Source organism: Mugil cephalus, chromosome 22 (genome assembly GCF_022458985.1).
Source record: "Mugil cephalus isolate CIBA_MC_2020 chromosome 22, CIBA_Mcephalus_1.1, whole genome shotgun sequence".
NCBI lineage: Eukaryota > Metazoa > Chordata > Actinopteri > Mugiliformes > Mugilidae > Mugil > Mugil cephalus.
Genome location: NC_061791.1, coordinates 8,026,030 through 8,047,381, shown reverse-complemented (window position 1 = coordinate 8,047,381; position 21,352 = coordinate 8,026,030). Strand labels below are relative to the sequence as shown.

General features: G+C 43.4%; 1 protein-coding gene across 4 annotated transcripts in view; it reads left to right on the top strand.

Moving 5' to 3' along the window:
• col7a1l (collagen type VII alpha 1-like) overlaps positions 1-21,352 on the top strand; it is a 58,078-nt gene that overhangs the window by 5,895 nt on the left and 30,831 nt on the right. For all 4 annotated transcript variants that reach the window (XM_047575540.1, XM_047575538.1, XM_047575537.1 and 1 more), the window contains exons 3-43: positions 2,911-3,091; positions 3,299-3,458; positions 4,412-4,505; positions 5,532-5,705; positions 5,893-6,056; positions 7,247-7,376; positions 7,461-7,577; positions 7,802-7,957; positions 8,219-8,335; positions 8,422-8,568; positions 8,674-8,793; positions 8,933-9,091; positions 9,680-9,793; positions 9,890-10,039; positions 10,531-10,668; positions 10,751-10,897; positions 11,471-11,590; positions 12,013-12,159; positions 12,676-12,930; positions 13,014-13,153; positions 13,529-13,652; positions 14,443-14,586; positions 14,678-14,865; positions 15,198-15,278; positions 15,367-15,411; positions 15,613-15,678; positions 15,934-16,014; positions 16,113-16,139; positions 17,847-17,891; positions 18,042-18,116; positions 18,211-18,306; positions 18,418-18,444; positions 18,614-18,667; positions 18,759-18,830; positions 18,920-18,979; positions 19,059-19,094; positions 19,198-19,242; positions 19,453-19,488; positions 19,659-19,703; positions 20,412-20,483; positions 20,576-20,608. In XM_047575540.1, coding sequence (XP_047431496.1) covers positions 2,911-3,091; positions 3,299-3,458; positions 4,412-4,505; positions 5,532-5,705; positions 5,893-6,056; positions 7,247-7,376; positions 7,461-7,577; positions 7,802-7,957; positions 8,219-8,335; positions 8,422-8,568; positions 8,674-8,793; positions 8,933-9,091; positions 9,680-9,793; positions 9,890-10,039; positions 10,531-10,668; positions 10,751-10,897; positions 11,471-11,590; positions 12,013-12,159; positions 12,676-12,930; positions 13,014-13,153; positions 13,529-13,652; positions 14,443-14,586; positions 14,678-14,865; positions 15,198-15,278; positions 15,367-15,411; positions 15,613-15,678; positions 15,934-16,014; positions 16,113-16,139; positions 17,847-17,891; positions 18,042-18,116; positions 18,211-18,306; positions 18,418-18,444; positions 18,614-18,667; positions 18,759-18,830; positions 18,920-18,979; positions 19,059-19,094; positions 19,198-19,242; positions 19,453-19,488; positions 19,659-19,703; positions 20,412-20,483; positions 20,576-20,608 — 4,382 coding nt within the window. The remainder of the gene's footprint in view (positions 1-2,910; positions 3,092-3,298; positions 3,459-4,411; positions 4,506-5,531; positions 5,706-5,892; positions 6,057-7,246; positions 7,377-7,460; positions 7,578-7,801; positions 7,958-8,218; positions 8,336-8,421; positions 8,569-8,673; positions 8,794-8,932; positions 9,092-9,679; positions 9,794-9,889; positions 10,040-10,530; positions 10,669-10,750; positions 10,898-11,470; positions 11,591-12,012; positions 12,160-12,675; positions 12,931-13,013; positions 13,154-13,528; positions 13,653-14,442; positions 14,587-14,677; positions 14,866-15,197; positions 15,279-15,366; positions 15,412-15,612; positions 15,679-15,933; positions 16,015-16,112; positions 16,140-17,846; positions 17,892-18,041; positions 18,117-18,210; positions 18,307-18,417; positions 18,445-18,613; positions 18,668-18,758; positions 18,831-18,919; positions 18,980-19,058; positions 19,095-19,197; positions 19,243-19,452; positions 19,489-19,658; positions 19,704-20,411; positions 20,484-20,575; positions 20,609-21,352) is intronic.

Genomic DNA, 21,352 nt, shown 5'->3' with positions numbered 1-21,352 from the left:
TAATTTTCGAAGGTAGTTGTTAAAAGTTGTTAAAATTGCAAAGCAAAAATAGTCATTCGTCACTTAAAAAAGCAGGCTAGCTCAAAGATAGCTTTTCAGGACCCCCAAACTTATGGAGAAATTAAATAGGGACCCCCTCCCTCTTATATGTGTTCTATATTAAACTCGGCCTAGTGCTATTTATACTTATACATTATTATTATTATCATTTTGCATTCATTATTAAGCTATCCCTTATCCCTTTACTAAAATATGTTGGATCCGTGTTAATGTGTATTTAAAGAAATTTAAATTTGAAAATTAAAATACGTCTCTAATCAACCAAAGATTCTGCGACCCCCCCTGCGGTGCCTCCGTGGGCCCCCCTGTTAAAGACCTGTGGTTCACGGTGATAAGCTGAAAATGGAAATTGTTACCGTAGGGTTTTTTTTTTTTTCAGAGCCAGTAATCCCTGTCCTCACTGTGTTTTAATTCCACGTTTGCATAGTCAACTGAGGCCAACCTGTGCATCTCCCATTTTTAATCACTCGCCCACCTTGTTGTTATGATGGGCCCAAACGACACGTTAGACACCCAGTCAGCGTTCAGTGCGTACGCAAGGGATGCTAACTAGGCGATAAAGTTGTGAAATGTGGATAAAGTTTAGAGCTTTACGAACTCAACGGATTCAAGTTTCTGCTTTGTCATGAGGAGACGGTGAAGCAGGGGGCGTGTGTCGAGGATCACGGCTGGGTTTGATTAACGTGTGCTTGCGTCCACCGCGTTGAAAGCCTGCGAACAAACATTATAGACACTTGTAATTAGCAGAGCCATATATATATATATGACTGAATCGGCTGCATTGTTATTGAAGTAATGAGTCATGACACTCAGGGCCACGAGCGTCTCAAACAATAGGTCTTTGTTGTCGAAGTGTAATGCGGGGCTTTTATGGTAATCACAACAAATTACCTGCGTGGAATGAAACTGTGACGTAACAGCCGATGGGGTACGGGAGAGGTTAGACTTAATGAGGTGATGAGACAATAGCAGAGAACCCAGGCTCATATACAATTAGAAACAACAACCAGTACAAATTGAGTCCTTCTGATTGACCCCGGAGGCAGCTTAGTGTGAGTCAGCTGATTGCTAGTAATAGGCTGCACTGTTTTGTTTTTTTTTTTATTTTAGTTTTGTTTTTTCCGGTGTTTGATTTTAACCTCATCAAGTCTAATGAGAGGCAGGTCAGGATCATGGCTCTGGAAGCAGACCCTGAAGAAACGACTGTAAACTTGTCATGTTGCAAATATTCGCTCCTCATTCCTTTTTTAATAATTCGCTAAGGATCCGCGACTTCCCTGCAATTTCTTTGACTTTTCCGTTCATTTGCGTGGATAAAAACCGTGCTCTTGTGGCCACTTAACGCTTTGTTGGTTTGCATCTTGAATCTTGACCCTGTGGGAAGAGCTGATTTCACTCGTTGTGTTTTTTTTCTCTTGGCTGAGTCTCCTGCAGCATATGCTGAATCCGCTGAGCTACGTCTAATGTGTGAATCAATGGCGGCCCGACACGAAGGTGTGCGCAACCTTTTGAGATATCAGCATAGATAACCTTCAAGAAAACCCTTCCTAATCCCGCAGCATGTGTCGTGTCCTTATCCCAACCACGTTCATCTCGCCTGCCAGCCCAGACGGACAAACTTCTGGATAATTGATCTTGTTTTCCACCCTAGTTTGTATCTGTCTGACAGGCACCAGCCCCCAGCTGCTTCCTGGCTCACAGTCTCCACCATGTTTTATGTGCTTTTATAGAAATCAGTGGACTATAAAATGCATCCCAGTGAATAGAAAGCCGCATGTGTATGCTGGGGAGGGGGGGTTTCAGGCGCAGCTCAGGGGAGAAGGGATGTGTTATCTTCTGAAACTACATCAGTGGCTTAAACTCATCACTGATAAATCTAGCATTGCCGAATCTATGATCCTCGAGCTCCTATATGGGAAAAGATAATAGCTCCGCGCTGGAGGAGCCTCCAAAATGGGTTTCCCAGTGATATTTTGTTTCCTCAGAAACACTGCCAGAGATGTATAGGTGCGCGAGGGCGAACATAATGTTAGGTCGCCATGGGCTGGAGACATATGTCACCCCCGCTGAATCCTGGGATTGCAGCCAAACGCGAGAAGGGCGAGATAATAGAGGGGAGCCTGCCCGGTAATGAAATAGAGGACGGCGGAGAATCACTTATCACTTACAGAACAATCAGCGTTGCCTATCTCTTATTCGCTACCCTAATCAATGCTGTCGTCACGTTGGTTTATTGCGTATGTAATGCCGGCATATTGACCTGGAGGGTGTTTGCAAGCGCAGCAGATTGTGTGCACGCGTGTGCGGGAGAGCGTGTGCATTCGTCCACTGCACCGCTGTAGTGGGCGTCTGGCTTTTCTTTTTTTTTCTTTTTTTTTTGCTTCGCATTAAGAAGTGCGCAATTTCCTCCAAAGCCAGCAGATCCTGATGTTAAATGCATTTGTTTGGTTGGGCAAAGGGACTGACCCTGATTTTGGGTCTGTTTACCTTATTATTCTAAGCGTTTCTCATCACTGTACTAAAGTTTTATTGCTGGAGTGCTCAGAATATTGATAGTCTCTTTGGTTCACTTGTGTCTCATTAAAAATTCATGGGGATTTGTGTGGCGCTCTGGCTCCATGTCAGGGGCAAATGAAAGTAGAGGCCACGATTTGATGAAACCAGACTGCCATCTGGTGGCCAGTGGAGGAATAAAACACATCATAGCCTGTATGACCCTTTAAAGAACTAAAAAGTTTGTTGTAACATGTTTGAGTACAAGCAAAATTTACTATAAATAACTGTGAAAGTTGGTTCATGTTTTTGTGCTCACTAATTCTACCTTTTCTCTTTCTTTTTTTAAACCATCAGCATGCAGGACAGTGGTGGAAGCAGACATCGTGTTTCTGGTGGACGATTCGGGGAGCGTGGGTCACGCCAGCTTTTCCAGAGTCAAAGACTTCATCTCAGCCATCGTCTCCTCCTTTCAGAGCAGCGTGGTGGGAGCTGAGGGGATCCGCTTCGGAGTCACCGTCTTTGGGGATGTTCCGAGGTAGTCGAGCACGAGATTGAAACACGCTGCGCAAAACCTGTGTGACAGACCGGCACCGGGCTGACTTCTTCAACTTTGCCCTGCTTGACTTTTATCACGTTACTAACAAACCAACAAACTTTTCGCATGTTTTCAGTTTTGCAGATGCAGAACAGTATATCTGTGAATTGTTTAGTCGTTCTTACATGGCTCATCCTCTTCTTTCAGGATGCGGATAGCTTTGACAGACTACAGTTCACTCGAGGAGGTGCTCAGAGCCGTCAGAGGCCTCCCCTATGAAGGTGGATCCAGGAGGATCGGCAGCGCGCTCCAGTTTCTGGTCGACTCTGTTTTCAGTGCTGCTATCAGTCGAGACTTTGCCCCAAAGGTACAATCCATCCAATCTAATTAAATGTTGTGATTTTGTACTGTTTCCTCAAAACAAACAAACAAAAAAAACCCTGAAAATCTTAAATCTCGTTAAATGTAAATAACTACATTTTGGAGTTGGTTGATGGTTGTTACAGCCCACGCTGCAAAGACATGAATGTACTGTCTGTTCTGGCTCTGCGTGAAAGCAAATGACTAGTCAGGAATCTGTATTTGTACTCCACAGGATAATGTGGCACAAAACAAAAAAAAAAAAAAAAAAAAACAAACAGAACAAACTGGCCTGCCATTTTCATACTATTGTGCATCTCATTAAACTGTGCTGTTATATGCTTGGAATGCAAATTGATAGCGTGCGACTCACACAATTGGCGGCAGGTTTTTCCCTCGTTTTGCTTTGTGTTTTGCATTTCTTTGAGGCAAACAACGGCGCTTTGTCCGCCACAGACGGATTGAACGCACTCGATAACCAGCATCGCCTCAGAAGCGCTTTTACGGCGCATCCAAACGCACTCTCCTCCCAACGACTCTCCTTCCTTTATCGGCTGCATTTCTCTGACAAGTCTAATGCCGCGGCGTTGGTCTCAGCGCAGCGCGGCTGGTTAGCATTCCAATCATTTCTCCATCCCTGAGCGTGCATGCGAATTGTCTCGCAGCAACACGCTCATGCACTGTGGGAAGGCGGAGAGTTGAGGATTACGCTGATATATTGAATTGTACAGAGTGGGAGCACATGCAAAGTAGCAGCCACATCCTCATGCTGATGCTCTCTAGGCCCCTTCCTCATCGACTGAGGGATGAACTTTGAATGAACTGGGTCAAATTTCTCTTAATGGGCAAAATTAGAAGCTTTGATTTATCTGATTACGTGCTCAGCTATTAGCTAAGCCATGTCAAACGTGTGTGGGAGCATGATTTTTAACTTTCCACATGCATTCTTTTGTTGTACAGATTGCGGTTCTGATCACAAACGGGCGCTCGGACGACCAGGTGGAGGCTGCAGCCAGAGCCGTGGCCGACGCTGGGATTTCTCTCTTTGCAGTAGGTGAGTGCGAGAGCTGGTATTGTGGATTCCTTTGACGTCCCCACTGCAGCGGGGGCCCCCCCTAGATTTTATCCTGAGCGCTGCCGGCTTATCCGCAGTGTTCGCCTGTTAGAAATTCACGTCCCCTGCATTTGAATGCATCGCATTCGTTTGTGAGTGTTTGTGTGGACGTGTGAGATTCTCGTTTGGAGTATTTGTGTGTAAAATGTGTGCTGCAGGTGTGAGGATTATATATGCTTACACTGCTGCTTACCTGCCTACCAGTTTATTGGCACATATCCCCTTTTTCTCAGGCACACGAGCATTAGCGCAGGAGCCCACGACGTGCTCCTCACAGCTGGCAGAAGGGCAATAATTACTGCTCATTAGCCGACGGTGTGCTAATCGCAGCCATTTTTCATTAGGCGATTCGGTGTCCTCCATCTGCACCTCTGACACCGAGGCCTGCTCCCCTCGTTCATCACCTCCACAGCGGAGCTCCGCGCGCCTCTTGTCCACGAGCGCAAAGCCATTATACCTGTGGTGTAAATTTCAAGCGAGCCGTCTGTGTTTTTACCCTAAAACACTTGCGTCACGTTTTTTCTTCTCGTTGTAATTCCTTCAGAAAACTACAGCGTTTTAAGTTTTTCAGGTCAGCTCCACAAACTGGGATGTAAGAGACACTCATAAAGGCAGAGCTTGAATAAGGCCTGTGTCACTCTACGTTATGCATGTGTATTGGGCGCAGAGAAGTTCTTTTTTTTACAATTTAAATTGAGTCATTGAAATGGCACAGCTTCCCTTGGTGGTTCTGATTAAAGTTTGCGATAAAAACACAGAGAGAAATATCTCAAACCACAGAAGAAAAACTGTCATATTCCCTTGTTTTATTGCACAAGTCCTGCCATAAAAGTGCGTCTCCGTGTTCTTACCTTTCTGCCTCTGTGAAATATCTCTTGACTAAGCGTGCAGAGGGTCCTGTTGTCACGTTTACCGCGTCACACACCTTATTTTGCCGCTCTCTCCTTCCTCGTGTCTCCTAACCAGGCGTTAGGGGATCTGATGAGTCGGAGCTGCGGAGGATCGTGTCGCCGCCGTACGAGGAGCATCTACTTCTGGGGGCCGACTTCTCTCTCCTGGACTCACTCCTCCCCAAAGTGTCCCGCAGACTCTGTTTCACCGCCTCTGAGCCTCCGCGCCCTGTGAAAATATCCCCACCCCGTGAGTTCTTCCAAAGAGGCACATTTTCATACTGATGAATCGTGTTACAACTCCGTGCTGGAAGATGCATAAATGTCTTTAATTTCACTCCGCCCTGCAGCTTCCCAATTTGTCTTTTAGGCTACTTAAGACAGACGTTCATACTTTCTTTTTCTCCTCCTCCATTGTCTCTTTCCTCCAATCACAGGCGAGGAGCGTGTGGTGGGCCCCAAAGACCTGCAGGTTAGCGAGCTGGCCCACAGTTCCCTCAGACTGACGTGGAGCCAGGCGACCGGGGATGTGACTGGATATCGCCTCCTTGTCACCCCTCTCAGCTCGAAGGGACAGCCCCTCTCCCATCAGGAGAGGCAGGTGAGTGATCGTCTGTCTGCTGGACGGTAGCTGCGTGGCTATTAAGCAGCATCCTCCGGGCTTCGTCCCGCGGCAAGATAATGACAAAACTTTACTTCGAGTTACACCAGAGCGACCTCGGGATAAAAACAAGATGGAAAGCTTGAAAACATGGAGTGGACCTGTGGCCCAGTCTCTAGACTTTAACCCCGTGGAGCTGGTTTGTGATGAGCTGGACAGAAGAGTGAACAAGTGACACATTTCAGGGAACTTCTGCAACAAAACTGGGGGGAAAAAACTCTCTGAAAAATATTTGATTTCCATTTTAGAAGGAAAGAAAGATGGTGATGAATCGAAAGTTTAGAATATATTTTGGGTTAGATAATGAGTCCATGATTTTTTGATTTTAACTTCAGTTATTGATGAGAGATTAAGTAGAGACCCTACTATATATGTTCTATATTAAACTCTGCCTAGTGCTATTTATAAACATACATTATTATCATCATTTTGCATTCAGTATTAACATATTCAAATGATACTAACATTGATTTTATTTGGTGCAAATGTTGCAATAGTGCATCTGGATTTCACGTGGGGGCTGAATCGGCTCTCGGCCAATTGCGGGGAACCTGACAGAGTCGGCGTCTAATATGCAGCCTGGTGATTGGCTCAGCTGCAATGGGGGCGGGGTCTGCTGTGTACAGAAAGCTAGTGCCTGACTTCACACTAAGGGAATGAGAGCATGACTAATATCTAATATTTACATCAGTTTTTTTCCCGATGATGAATTATCTCAAAGCTCAAAAAATTAAAAAGAAAAATATCTCAGATTATGTAAATTAGAACCATGTTTTGTGCAATTAGAGAAACCTGCCTCCTACAACTTGTGTTGAACACAGTGGAGAAGCCATAAAGACACAGATGGTTAACAGAGTCGGACACTTGCGTATATAGAAAGTGAGAGTATAGATTGTTTAAGACAGGATGTTTATTCAAGCACACGTTTCCAGCTGCATCTCTGCGTCTCAGCCCTTTCCTCTGGGCATTTCTCTCGTCCGCTCCGACCCGATCAATCATCTCACTCTCCGTGTCACTCTCTCTTCCACTTTCTGCCTGATCCACACACACACACACACACACACACACACACACACACAATAAGCTTCTCCTTTTCTCTCCCCGCTGTCGTCTGCGTCCGTATGTAACAGATGAATCTGAAGGCAGATGTGAGCACGGCCGTGGTGTCAGAGCTGAGCCCTAAAGCGGACTATTCCCTCACCATTTACGCCATCTACCCCAGCCTAATAGGAGACTCGGTGTCAGTCACTGTAAAAACAAGTGGGTGCCACACGTCTCAGGAAAATGCACTATATACCGCAGATGTGTATGCACATACGTGCTTAATTTCACTCTTCCTTTCAGCCCCTTTGCCCCAGGTGTCAAACTTCCGTGTTATCGAGGAGGGTCTCTTCTCGCTGCGCCTCGGCTGGACTCCTCCTCTGGGGAAACTCGACGGCTACAAGATCTTCATCCCCAGATGTATGCTCACATAGATCAGTGCATTTATAATGATTAATCCATCATCCTCTTTAATTTAACCATGTTTGATGTGATCCCCCCCAGAATTGTCCGTTACAGAAGCGTTTGCTTCAAAGCCCGTTTTCATCTTCTTGATCTCACTTCTTTCGCATCGCAGGAACAAGCTTTATGAGAAGGTGTATTTTTCGGGTATTGATTCTCTCGGATTTATGGTTGTTGTTCAGCCAACAGACCGGGATTAACTTATGAGAGGCTGCTTCCCGGCGACAAGTCCTCTCACGTGATTGACAGCCTGGAGGAGGACAAGAAGTACACCGTCAGTATTTACGCCGTTTACCCTGAAGGACCAAGTGAACCGGTTTCGTTAGTGGGCAAGACGTGTAAGATCACCAGCTTTGTTCATAAATATGTTAATTTACAGAAGCAGGATAACCTAATCAATACATTTGAAAGAAAATATGAGACTTGTAGTACCCTGCTATGTCCACAAGAGGGTGATATTGTTCTAGATACAAAAATATAAAAAATACAGTATGAATCTTTTTATGCCTTGTTAGAGGCTGTGTCTTTTTTTCTTTGTAATGTATCACATTGGTTTTCACAAATGCAATTAATGCAACATTGAATTTATGATTTAATAGTGAAGTTGGTGCCAGTTCAGAAGTTTCTGGTCGAAAACGCCACCACAGACACTGTCCAGGCTCGGTGGTTGTCAGTCAGGGGTGCTTCAGGATACAGACTGACATGGGCTTCCCCAGGTAACGTAGTTAAATACGACACCACACCACGCTATCTCAGCTGTTCTTTGTTTCTCTGCTCACATGCCTCTCTCTCTGTGTGTTAGATGGCCACATAGAGAACATAAACCTCGGGGACACCTTTAACTTCTACATGATCCAGGGCCTTCACCCAGGCTCCGAGTACACCGTCACCATCAACCCCATCTTCGGAGACATCGAGGGGCCCGTCACCACCACCACTGTCAAGACGTGTAACTAAAATTCTTGAGAAGTGAACACAAAGACGCAAATATTATTAAGGACGTATCGGTTGATTAACAGCTCTCTTTCTCCTTGCTTCTTTTTTTTTCTGAAAGTGGAAAGCAGCGCGGTTCAAACTCTGAAAGTGTCTTCTGTGAGCACCAGCACAGCCGTCGTCTCATGGAACAGTGTCCCGGGGGCCACGGGGTACAGACTGGCTTGGGGACCAACCCCAGGTGATTTTACTCTCTTTGTGCACATATTTATTTATTTATTACATCCCTAAACGAAACGAGGATGTTATTTGCAGGGAAGCAGCTTCTGATGCCAGCCTCAATAGTCTAAACGTAATGTTTTGTTTCATCAAATTTTCAGAGTTTACCGGCCGGGATCGTCCCAGGCAGTTGGCGCTGAACGGCAGCACCACAGAGTACCAGCTGAAGAATGCAGCTCACGATACAGAGTATGTCCTGACCCTGTACGTGCTGTTTGGATCTGTGGTAGGGCCTGGCATCACCGCTACCTTCAGAACATGTGAGTACCCGTTATTTGTATGTTTCTTACATTTCCCGCTGTCTCACTGGCATACGTGACTCAAAGTCAGTCGTTATTAACAAATTTTGTTTCAAAATTCACTGTTTACCTAAGGATTCTCTGGTCTCTCTGTACCATTAACGAGGCTTCAACTACAGTCACCGTCATTTACAGTGTGTCAGTTAGACTGAGATAAAACTCCACATTTAAGTATTATTTAATGCTCCTGGGAGGTCAGCAAACATCCCTTAAACAGTAAATTAAAAGTTCTTGTAATGCCATTCCTACCAATGATGTCAGACACTGTCACTGATTTACAATTAGTTGTGCTAATCTGTCACGGTTTTATCTATGCAAAAAGATCCAAAGCCCAAAAGTGACACCTAGTGGACGGATTAGGGTCCTACATAGAATTTTACTGGAGAAAAGTCGATCAAAAGTCTGCAAACTATCAGCTGCTTTGAAGGTATTTTTAAGTCAAAATGACTTAAGAACAACTAAAGAGGCTTGGATCTGGTGAAAGGTTCTAGTTTTTGTTTTAATTTCTGATTAATCGATTTGTTGATGCTTTCTTCTCCCCTTTCTCAGCTCCTTTGGGCTATGTGTCCAACTTCAAAGTGACATCCTACACCGGTAGCTCCATAGATGTGGAATGGAGTCCCATCGTTGGCGCCACCGAGTACAAACTCTCCTGGTTCTCAGGTGATTTATTTTATCACATGTAAATCTCCCTCTGTGCAACCAGGTCTGTTTCTGTTTGATTTATTTCAATAGAGCTAAATGTGTGTGTGCTTACAGGTGACAGCAAACCCCAGTCCCACTACTTGGACCGCAGCGTCCTCTTCCACCGCATTGAAGGCCTGAGCCCGCAGTCAAGCTACACAGTCACCATCAACGCAGTGTACGGAAACTCAGAAGGACCAGAAATCTCTTTATCTCAGCTCACAGGTATGTAATGGATGGACGCGAGGCCTCAGCTCATTTTAATTAATCTCGATTCATCTTAAGATCCGAACAGCTCCGCGCAGCAGCTGCGCACCCACTGTAATTAAATGGGAAGGGACAGCAAAGTTGTTCGCCGCGTGCCATGAAACCTTGTGGTGTCTTTCTTTGACTGACACGTCATGTACTTTGGTCTTCCCATTTTAACCACGGCCCCTGTTGCTGTCACTTGTGGTATGTGTCACTGGCTCCGGGGCAGCAGGGCTGCTATCATTTTATCACTGTCACTGTCAAAGTTAGCGTTAGCTCCAGATGTATTACTCTGTGAAATGATAGGGTGTGGGGTATAAAGATAGACGGTGGGTTGCATCAATTTGTCCCGATATGAAATTTTGGGAAATAATTTCATGCGTTTCGTCGGGATAGTTTCAGCCTAATGTTTTCAAATTAGCATTTAAATGATATCACTTGTTTAAATGATGTGTGTTATTTCATAGCTGCACCCTCAGACTCAGAGACAATCCAGGCTGTGAGGGAGGTGAAGGTTGTGGACGTTGGATTAAAGTCCTTCACCCTGGCCTGGAGGAAAACACCGGGGGTTTCTGGGTACAAAATCTCCTGGATCCCCTTCCTGGGTAAGAAATGATCAGGTCAAAAATCCCCCTTTGGATTCTTGTGAAAGCTTCATCATTCTCACTAACGTACTCCGTCCACTAGGGGGTGATGAGAAGTCCCACGTGGTGCCTGCGGCTTCCACCACCTTCACCATACCCAACCTGCATGAGAGCTCAGCTTATAAGATCCAGGTGTCCTCAATGGTGGGCAACAAAGAGGGAAGTCCGGTCCTGGTCACTGCACGCACCTGTGAGTCCAAATAGCAACAAATAGAAACAGTTTTATTTTTATGAATTTGGTGCAAACATTTTCCTCCAATCATATCATCACAGGTGTGATTTCTTTAGTAAAGGAGCAGTAGTGAAGATGATCGATTTCCAGTCAGACTCAATTGGCAACAGTTCCTTTGACTACGATATCATCAAATTCATGTTGTCCTTTATTTATTTGTCAAGTCGTAGCGAGCTGCAGGGACAGTTTTTGGTGTCACACCAATCTCGGGTCTTTTGTTATCTCCCACAAACTCCGCGCATGAATAACAAAGAGCACCGGTATCAGATCGGAAGCTGTTATCTGCAGATATCACACTCGGTCCTGGGGAGTGAAAAGTTGGAAAAGTGCATCCGCTTTGTCCTTGTCTGCGTTTAAAAAAAGTGAGACTGAAACGTTGCAATAAACTCGGCAAAAGTTTTATTTGCTTTTTGCTCAGTCATAGTTTATTCCTCCAGCGTATTGTATGATTTAGTGCATTTATAAAGTATGGTTCTCAATGTGTTTGTTTTATAAATCATGCCAAGTTCTTTGTGTGTGTGTGTGTTTCAGTGGATCTTCCAAAAGTGGAAGGATTTGCTGCGCTCAACACGACAGACAACAGCACTGTCCTGAACTGGACAAGTGTTGCAGGTGTCTCTGGATATCTTCTCTCCTGGAGGCACATCTCAGGTCAGAAACACAAAAAAAAAAAAAAAAAAAAAGCATTACACTTAATTTAGCACCATGTGATGATTGATGCAGTCTTTTGTTAATTTCCTACTTTAATTCCCATACTGTGAAAATTCTATTGCTTCCCCCTCGGGATCCCTCTCTCGAGCACAAGTAGCATTGATTTGTAGAATCTAATTTTATTTTAATAATTTCCAAGTTCAATATGACTGTAATAGTAATCGTTTGTTTCAAGGTCCCCCAGTGTTTGAGGAGGATGCGTTCAAATGACACTATGATATTGCAGAGTGTATTGAGTGTCAGCTTAAGCAGCCTTTTGTTTAACGGGGAACTATTAAGGTTTATTTCATAGTGAGGTTTGTTTATTCAGTTTACTAATCCTGGGAGTTTCAGCAGACTCTTGTTCGTGTGTCATTTTCCAGTATTGGAGACTAAAACGGAGACCCTGGGCCCCGGCTTCAACTCCTACAAGATCAAGGACCTCCTGTACGGCAGAACGTATATTTTCACCATCCGACCTTTGTATGGAGAAGTGGAGGGGCCAATAAGCACCGTGTATCAGAGAATATGTAAGTTAAGCTGTTTCATGAAATGTCTACAAGTCTCTTTCTGGCTTAATGATTGAACACATGTGCATTTACAATACATTTAACTCTTTCTGCTTATATCTCCATAGTAATAAAGAGACAAATTAAAGTGTTTTTAGCTAATTTAGTCATGCTTCAAACAAAGAAACATATTTCTCCGTGTGCACATAGATAAATAAACAATAAATGACTGGTATTTACATTTAATTTATCACTTACCACTTATTTCTGCCAGTTTTATAACAGCTTATATAATAAGGCGACTGATTCAATTTAAAGCATTTTGATTGGTTGGTGCAACATATTTCGTTAGTGAACACAGAGAGGAGGATTTAGATGGTAAAGAACCAAAAACCAAATACAAAACAGGGCAAAAGACATCCACTTCAGACAGCCGATAACAAAGTAGGTGTGAAAAAAACTTGAGCTAGGACAAAATCCTGAGCTAGGACAAAACACTGTGAGGAAGTTTGATTTTTATAACTCTGTACTTCACAGTGGGACCGGATTTGCCCCCCGTAGCCGCCACAGTGGCCCCCAGTTCCCGGCGCGCCACGACCGTCTCCAAGACGGCCTCCATCATCAACTCCACCGTGGCTCTGCCAGCCACCAGGAGCACCCGGCACCCCGCTCAAGCCTTAACAACCAAGAAACCTCGGCCAAGTGTCACTGAGGCCAAATCAGGACCAGCAGCCGTCACCCCCCTCCGATTAACCCCTCTGATTACAGAAACAACAGCTCCACCGCAACCAGGTATTTCACAGGTGTTTCACGGTATTTTTCTCCGTTTATGGCAAAGTTTACAGTTGACGTGTGTCTCTGCTCCATCCTGTCAGTGTGCGGTAAGACCAAAGCAGACATAGTGTTCTTAGTGGATGAGTCCTCCAGCATCGGTGCCAACAACTTCCTCAAGATGAAAGACTTCATATTCCGAGTGGCCACTTACTTCCCTGTTATCGGTTCCCAGGGCACACAGGTTAGTCGCACTGCAAAAACTTTCCTTGTTTCTCGTTCTCTCTGCCTTCAGGTGTGCGCTTTCACCGCTTCGGACAATGAGTTCGGACAATTACAAGTTGGACTCCGTTATTGCCGCGGTTTTAAATGATTATAGCTGCCTGCGAGCCGAACCTCCTGCGCAGGCCATTAGCAGTAATGCGCTGTGCTCTTCTTCTTCCCCAAATGGGCAAAATCTGATTTGTCAGAAAGGAGGAAACGGGGGCCACGGGGCTTAGCTGAAGAGTCGACGTATTTCTCTTGTGATCTTCACTTTGTGAAAAGTTTCATCAGATTTTATCAGCCAGTGCACCGACGCCGTGCTGATGTGAGTTTTCTCCTGTCAATCTCCACTCAGTTGGCCGTGGTCCATTACAGCGACGAGCCTCGGATTGAATTCCGCCTAAGTGACTTCAAGGACAGGAACTCCATGCTCAGGGCTCTCAGAGCGCTGCGTTATGGAGGGGGCAACACCAAAACAGGTTAGTGACCCTCGCGTCTCAATGCGCCCTGTGCTTCGTCTCCGTTTGCCACCTGTTATGGCAGGACAGGTAATTCCTGTAACACTATTTAGACCCTGCTGTGGGTTTCACAACCTCTAACAGCTGCTGTACTGTTGCAGAGAATACACACAGTTTATAGCTGCACTCTGACTGTTGAAGTTACATTTAATCACATTTTGTGTGACATTCATTTATTTATTTATTTATTAAAAGTGGACAGTTTTCAGGTTGAACTTTGTTTAGTTGAGATTCCCCAACCTTTTTTTTTCCTCGGAGCCCCGTCTACTTATATCTAAAACAGCCTGAAGGCGTCTAATTAATCTGAGAAATTATTCGATTAGCATTTTTTAGCTTCAATTAATACAAAAAAAATCATATTCCAACCCTAAGTTGCAGAATTTACATCCTAACATTTAATATTAGTTATTATTTTTTACTACTTTAAGTCCTTTGTTTGTTGTAAGGAAACATTCTCTCCATATTTCCGACAACAGTGACTTCAATGAAAAAACTCTGGCTTAGATGATACCTTCATTTCAGACTTCCAGTATCAACCATGTTCACGTGATCGAACACCACACGTGTGACTCTTTAAGCATATTATACATGTGGGGAGACACAGTGCAATACTGATAAAATACTGGTCTCTGGGGACCTAGGTTTGGATCCTCTGCCCTATTAGACTGTTACGAAAAAGCTCATTCTTGTTTATGGAGTTTACAAATTTCCCTTAATTGCTCTTCAAACCTTTTTTTTTGTGCGTTCCCAGGAAAAGGCATCAGCTACGTTCTGCAGGAAATGTTCCAGGAGTCTCTGGGGATGAGGCAGGATGTGGCCCACGTCCTGGTTCTCATCACGGATGGAAGGGCCCAGGACAACGTGGTGCCACCTTCCAGGATCGCCCGCGCTTTGGGTCAGTTATCTCGAAAAAGTCACACCTAAAATGCTCAGTGCAAATATACAGCTGCTGAATGTTGTCAATGTTTTGCACTGTCCCTCTGTAGGGGTCAGCGTCTTGGCAGTCGGGGTCTCTAATGCAGACATGGAGGAGCTGCATAAGATTGCGGCTCCCACCAGCTACAAGAACATCTTCTACTCGCCAACCTTTGATGACTTCCCTTCTATAGAGAGGGAATTTATCAGTACCATGTGCAGTGAGGGACTCCTGTCCGAGTTCAAACAACACGATGAGGTGAGAAAAGAGCAAAGCAGAGCTGTGCCGTTTCTTTTCTTACACTGAGCTCCAGTTAATAACGATAGCATGCATTTATGCATGCCACTCGGGCAAGTCTTTTATTACAGCGCACAAACGTGTTTTAGATGGTTTCTTTGTAAATGTCACTAGTAAATGCACTTTGAACGCGCACACAAAGGCTGCGCCAGAAAACGCGTCATCGCTGTTGACTTCACTTTGACGTCAGAGCAGTGGAGAACGTGACTGCAGCCACACTGCTCAGGCTGCTCTGCTATTATGGTCCGGTCCGGCCGTGAGTTCATAACGCATTATCTTTTCATCATTCTCAGTTCGCTCAGTTGGACACTCCGACTGAAGATCCTGAGGAGCTGCTGAAGCCCGAGGGTCCCTGCCCCTCCCAGTGTGCCAAGGTCGGTGCAGAGACAGACCTTCCCCCAAGTCAGAATCATGAATTCTTCAATATTGTATTGATCAGTAAACATCTATTTTTTTTTCCAGGGCCAAAAAGGGGAAAAGGGAGATGGTTTTGGTGTTGGAGGTCTGGTACGTTTTATCCACCCACTTTATGGCACCAACTGAATGATAAGCTATTATTTTCCATTAGGGCATTTGCATATATATTCACAGGCTCCTCGCTGCGCTTAAATTATATTTAATTCACTCATCATTAAACCAAAGCTTGAAAAAGTAACCGTAATTATTATTATTATTATTATTATTATTATTATTACGTCTTTGTTGCAGAGATTCAGGCAAAGCCCAGGACAGTATGATCCTTTCACGTCTTCTAAAGGAGAGAAAGGAGAGAAGGTGAGACACACATTACACACCACCCCCTTTTTTATTATTATTTCAATTATAATTGATTATTATTTACTTTTATTAAAAGCTTGTTCATCCATACGTCATGGCACAGTTGTCATAGTAACATGGATTGCATTTTTAAAAAAAAGTTTGAACTGAAAAACCCTGTAATTTAAAATGAAATCAGTCCAACTAGATTGAATGTAACCGAGATGGCCATTATTTTACCTTCTAACTCTCCATAATGTCTTAATCTGACAGGGACCTTCAGGAACAGATGGCGTTCCTGGGTTGCCAGGACGACCAGGAAGAACTGGGCCCCCGGGGTCTGCCGGCCAGAGGGTATAAATAAATAAATAAATAAATAAATAAATAATAGAAATACTCACATGACATGATCTGAACCTGTAAATAATAATATTATTTGTTGGTATTTCCAGGGTGTTCCAGGCATCCCAGGCGACATGGTAAGATAGAAGAAGTTGTATAGAGAGAAGGTGTTTATCTGATTTAAATAACATTCAAACTGAAGATGGGGATTTTTTTTTTGTTTTGGTGTATAGCAGTATAACAGTACAGATATTTACAGTATGAGACATTTATCATTGCTCAAAACACATGTATTGTTGCTTGTATGATAAAACTGAGATAGTACAAGGGAAATAACGTAAAATACAGACTAATCAGTCCATGTGCTAAGAGTCCAAAAGAGTTCCCTGATCAATACCTCAGCCTTATTTCTGTTCTTAAGAGCTATTAATCATGAAGATGGAATTTTAAGTACCGTATTTTCCGCACTATAAGGCGCACCTAAAAACCTCCAATTTTCTCAAAAGCTGACAGTGCGCCTTATAATCCGGTGCGCCTTATATATGGACCAATATTGAGCCATAACAGGTCTCGCAACTACGGTAAGCAGCCACCGACTTCATTTTCCCCCGTAGAAGAAGAAGCGCGCGGTGCATGCTGGGATATATGACTGCGTTCCATTTGTGTGTTTACGTAAAGACCCCAAAATGGCTCCTATTAAGAGACACGCTCACGACGCAGAGTTTAAACTCAAGGCGATCAGTCACACAGTAGAACACGGGAATAGAGCAGCAGCGAGAGAATTTAACATTAACGAATCAATGGTGCGGAAGTGGAGGAAGCAACAAGATGACCTGCGCCAAGTAAAGAAGACTAAACAGAGTTTCCGAGGGAACAAAGCGAGATGAGTGAACGGAGTTGTCAGAACGCTGGTTTGTAATCTATTAATAAAGTTTGACTGGCCTATCTGACTGTTTTGTTGACATTCCCTTTAGCGCAGCTCCCTCTAATGGATGCATAACGTAACCCCAGCCTCTACTGTAGCGTCTATTCTATGCGCCTTATAATGCGGTGCGCCTTATATATGAACAAAGTTTTAAAATAGGCCATTCATTGAAGGTGCGCCTTATAATCCGGTGCGCCTTATAGTGCGGAAAATACGGTAATTTGGTGAATATTATATAAGATTTACCAGATGTCAAAGCAAAGAGAGGGGGGCAGAGACGGAGAGGGATGGAGTTTTGAGGACAATGAAGTTGCTATGGTAGCTTGTCAGCACCAAATTGAAGCTGAACATGAAGTTGAAAACTTGAACATAACTGGTGTGCACAGCATTGATGCTACACTAACCAATGGATGAGGAACATTTAAGATCTGTTTGTACAAGTGAACAGTATGTCAGAAATACGAAGAATCCAAAAAACTCATTAAAACAAGGACAAAAATGTCCTCAACAGTGAGAATGTGAGTTTTACCTTTTCCAAACGTCTTGTCAGTCGCTCCACTTCAGACATGTCAGTCAAGCAGCATACATCCCCAAACATTCACCACCTACATATTTTGTATTTGAGGCCTGGTTTCTACTTAATTACGTAACTGTTTTTCAAAAGTTCTGCCGGCACGTTCGTCCCAGTGTGTGTTACGAATAATATAATGTCTTGCGGAAAAACAATTACTGATTCTGTTTCATTTTAGTAATCCATTTTGTTTTTTGAACATTGGCTTGACAGAAAAGTGGAGGTGGACGTGCAGTGACAAAACCATGTCCGTTGTTGGAATCTCCGCACATCTACTAGAATAATTCATAGCTCATTGTTGTTTATCTTGCATCTTCATCATCGTCCTCATCTGTCTTTTTGTGGCAGGGTCTCCCTGGACTCACTGGTCCAAAGGGACAGAGAGGAGAAAGAGTAAGTCCAACGGGAGCAATCGATGTGAACACGTCACACATCTGTCTACTGAATTTGTGTCAATTTTTCAAGATTTAAGTCCTACAAGAACAACAGTAAGCGGATCTTAAATATCTGTTGTGCTCATTCTTGCTGTGTCTTTCCATTCAGGGAGAGCCTGGATATGTCATAGCTGGGACAGACTCAAATTATGTTCCTGGACGGAAAGGAGAGCCTGGATCTTCAGTGCGTCCACAAAAAAAAAAAGTTTAAAAGTGTTTCTAAAGTGAACTTCTGAGCAGCTGTGACATCATTTTATTTCACTGACTTTGTGTTCCAGGGTCCGCAGGGACCTCCTGGTGTACCAGGGGTCAATGGAGCTCCAGGTATTCCCGGCCAGCCAGGTCCTCCAGGGACCCCAGGAATATCTGTCAAGGTAAAACTAAATCTTACTTGCTTTTTAATATTTACATCTACATCTACATCATTTTTTGACAAATTCAACATAGTCCAACAGAGCTGCTTTTTATTTTTTTTTATTTTTTAGGGGGATCCTGGAGAGCCAGGAGCAAAAGTAAGTCTGCCGTCTTGTCTTCTAAGCTTTGGCTTTTAAGCCCATGTAGCCCTGTGATACATTGCGTCTTCTTGCATATAGTTTAAAACTGCAGAATCAATTATTTGGTCATATATTATGCATTGTTTCTTTTTATAGCTTATATATACTTTTATGCGTTTTTTGAAAGGGTTTGCGTGGGAAGCAAGGCGGGAAAGGAGACAAAGGAGAAGCCGGAAACGATGTAAGCGCACAGTCGACATCATTGTTAGAAGACAGATGAAATATTTTCTCTCACGCTCTTGTTCACTAACGCATATACTTCTCCGCTGAAGGGCATCGCAGGGTTGCCTGGTCCCATCGGCATCGACGGGGTACCAGGGTTGCCGGGTCAGAAAGGAGAGAAGGTACGAGCGTTATTAATTACAAACTTTTTGCACTTGATCCGTGCAACAGTATCAAAACTGATGAACATGATTATTATTTTATTTCTCAGGGTGAACAAGGAATCGGGATACAAGGTGTTCAGGGTCCTCGTGGAGAGCCGGGAGAGAAGGTACGTCACAGCACAGCAGCACATCTGAGGCTGTCTGCACTCGACTGATTGTTTCACATTTTAAACTTTTGTTTTTCAGGGAAACGTTGGTTTAACAGGACCAGCCGGCCCAAAGGTACAAACATAATCTGCTTTTTAACGTCAAGTGGAATGTTTTCTCCCTACAAAACTTCTTGCACAATAGTACTTGTATGCTTTCTTTTTCTTTTTTTTTTTAGGGTGAACGTGGAGAGCAGGGCATCCAGGGAATCATTGGACCTCGGGTGCGCACTTCATCATTCTCTCCCAGTTTAATAGCCAGCAATGACTTCCTGCATGTTTTACCCTTAAATGCAAATGAATTAATTCCGCTAACGCTCTAATGAGATTAAAAAAAAAAAAAAAAAAAACTAAGCCTATTTAACTTAAGATGAACAATGTGTAAGAATCAGTGATGAAAGGATTCAGAGGGAGTGATTTATTCTTACCTGCAGGGGAAAAAGGGATTCAAAGGGGAGCAAGGGGACAAGGTAAGTTCATCCCACAATGAATTCTCTGCTAATTAAGCTGCAAGTACTCGCTTTGCAATTTACGTGATGAAGTAAAAGAATCAGTTTAATTTAGCTAAGGCTAACTTCATATGAATAAATATGTGTATGTGTCCGTGAGTTCAATTTACATTTTTATTTTTTTTTTCCAGGGTGAACAAGGCGAGATGGGACCGGTAGGACCACAGGGACCCACAGTGAGTGAGGATTACGTTGTATAAAACGTGGCTTATAATTTGTATTCTCATTTTGAGCTGCTTGGAGTTGTTTCAGTCGAAATATAAAACATCTTTCTGCACCTCGTAACCGTCCCACCGCGCCGGCATAATTAGAGCTCCTTCCGAAGACTCACCTTTCTCATTAAAACCCATAAATTTCCATTCCAGTTTTGATCATTTATAACAGCCCGAAGCAACTGTAATATGTTTGCTTGGCACCAATCGCATGAACTGCGCGGAAAAGCCAGCAACGCGCTGATGAATAACGACCGTCTGAAGTCTCCAAACAGACGTTTAGATTGACAAATGAACAAATGAGGGAGTTGTTTTGTTCTGGGTTTCAAAGATGGGGCTCTATCAGAGACTATTTACATCGGATTACGAGCCAAATTCTCAAAACCTCAGTGGTTATCTTTTGAAAATGAGCCATTTTTTCCCCCCCGCTTCAGTGATTTTTAATTTGAGGCTGCATGGGAAAGACGGCAACACAAAAATGTTTTTGTCATGGGATTAATCTTTCAGTCTTTTGTGTTACATTTTCCTTTTTTTTTTCATTTTAAAAAAAGAATAGCTTTGAAGTTAAAAACTGAATAAATATTGGTTTTGGTTTGCTGCTTGCAAATTAGAAATGAACCGCTTGCGGGAGAGAGGCAGCGAGTTCACACGTATTTTCTTTGATTCTTTTAGGGACGGACGGGCCCGCTAGGGTTAAAAGGCGATGAAGGACCTAGAGGAATCCCTGGAGATCCTGCCAAGGGTGTAAGAAAACCATTCATACTCACTAATTCATACTTCATAAACACAAACACTTATGACTCAGCTCTAAGTTTTCTTTTTCCAATTAAAAACAGATAATTGGTCCAACTGGGAAAAAGGGTGCCAGGGTAAGTCACTTTTTGAGTTATTCATGAGTCATTTTATTTGACTTTGTGCAAGAACACTGATGTGTTCAATCTGTGACGAAACAAGACAAAAGTCAGAGTTTGAATAAATCATCCCAAAGGATAAACTGTTAAATTCAGAGTTTGTTTAACTTGCTACCCACAGACAAGAAAATAAATATGTCAAGTCACCAAATCAGGAGGTTGAAAATACATCCATGAAGGCTTGGTTGGATTGGATTTTACTTGGATTTTACTTCATGCTTTTATCTAAAGATAAAAGTTAATTGTTTTGCTATCTCGCATATCATGGATTTTTTTTCATGATAATGATTTAATTACGAGGTTAAGTAGGGACCCCGTACCTAATATATGTGTTCTTTATTAACCTGGGCCTAGTGCTATGCATAAATGTACATTACTATTATCATTTTGCATTCAATATTATTTCAAACATATGCAACAGCAGGGTTGTCATGCAACTGTCGTAAACATAAACGTACCTGTATATACCATGCACTGTTAGCTTCTGTTCTGCTAATATTGCACCGTGTACCGTGGCCATGTGATTGGCTCAGCAGCGATAGGGGCGGGGCCTGCTGTGTACAGAAGGCTTAGATTGACAGGTCTCAGCTATTGTGGTGCTCTACATGAAACCTGTATCGCTGAATGAGTGAAGTCCTGACTGAAAGATAACCTCTTGTCATTCCTTTGATCCGTTAACCAAAATATGTTGGATTCATGTTA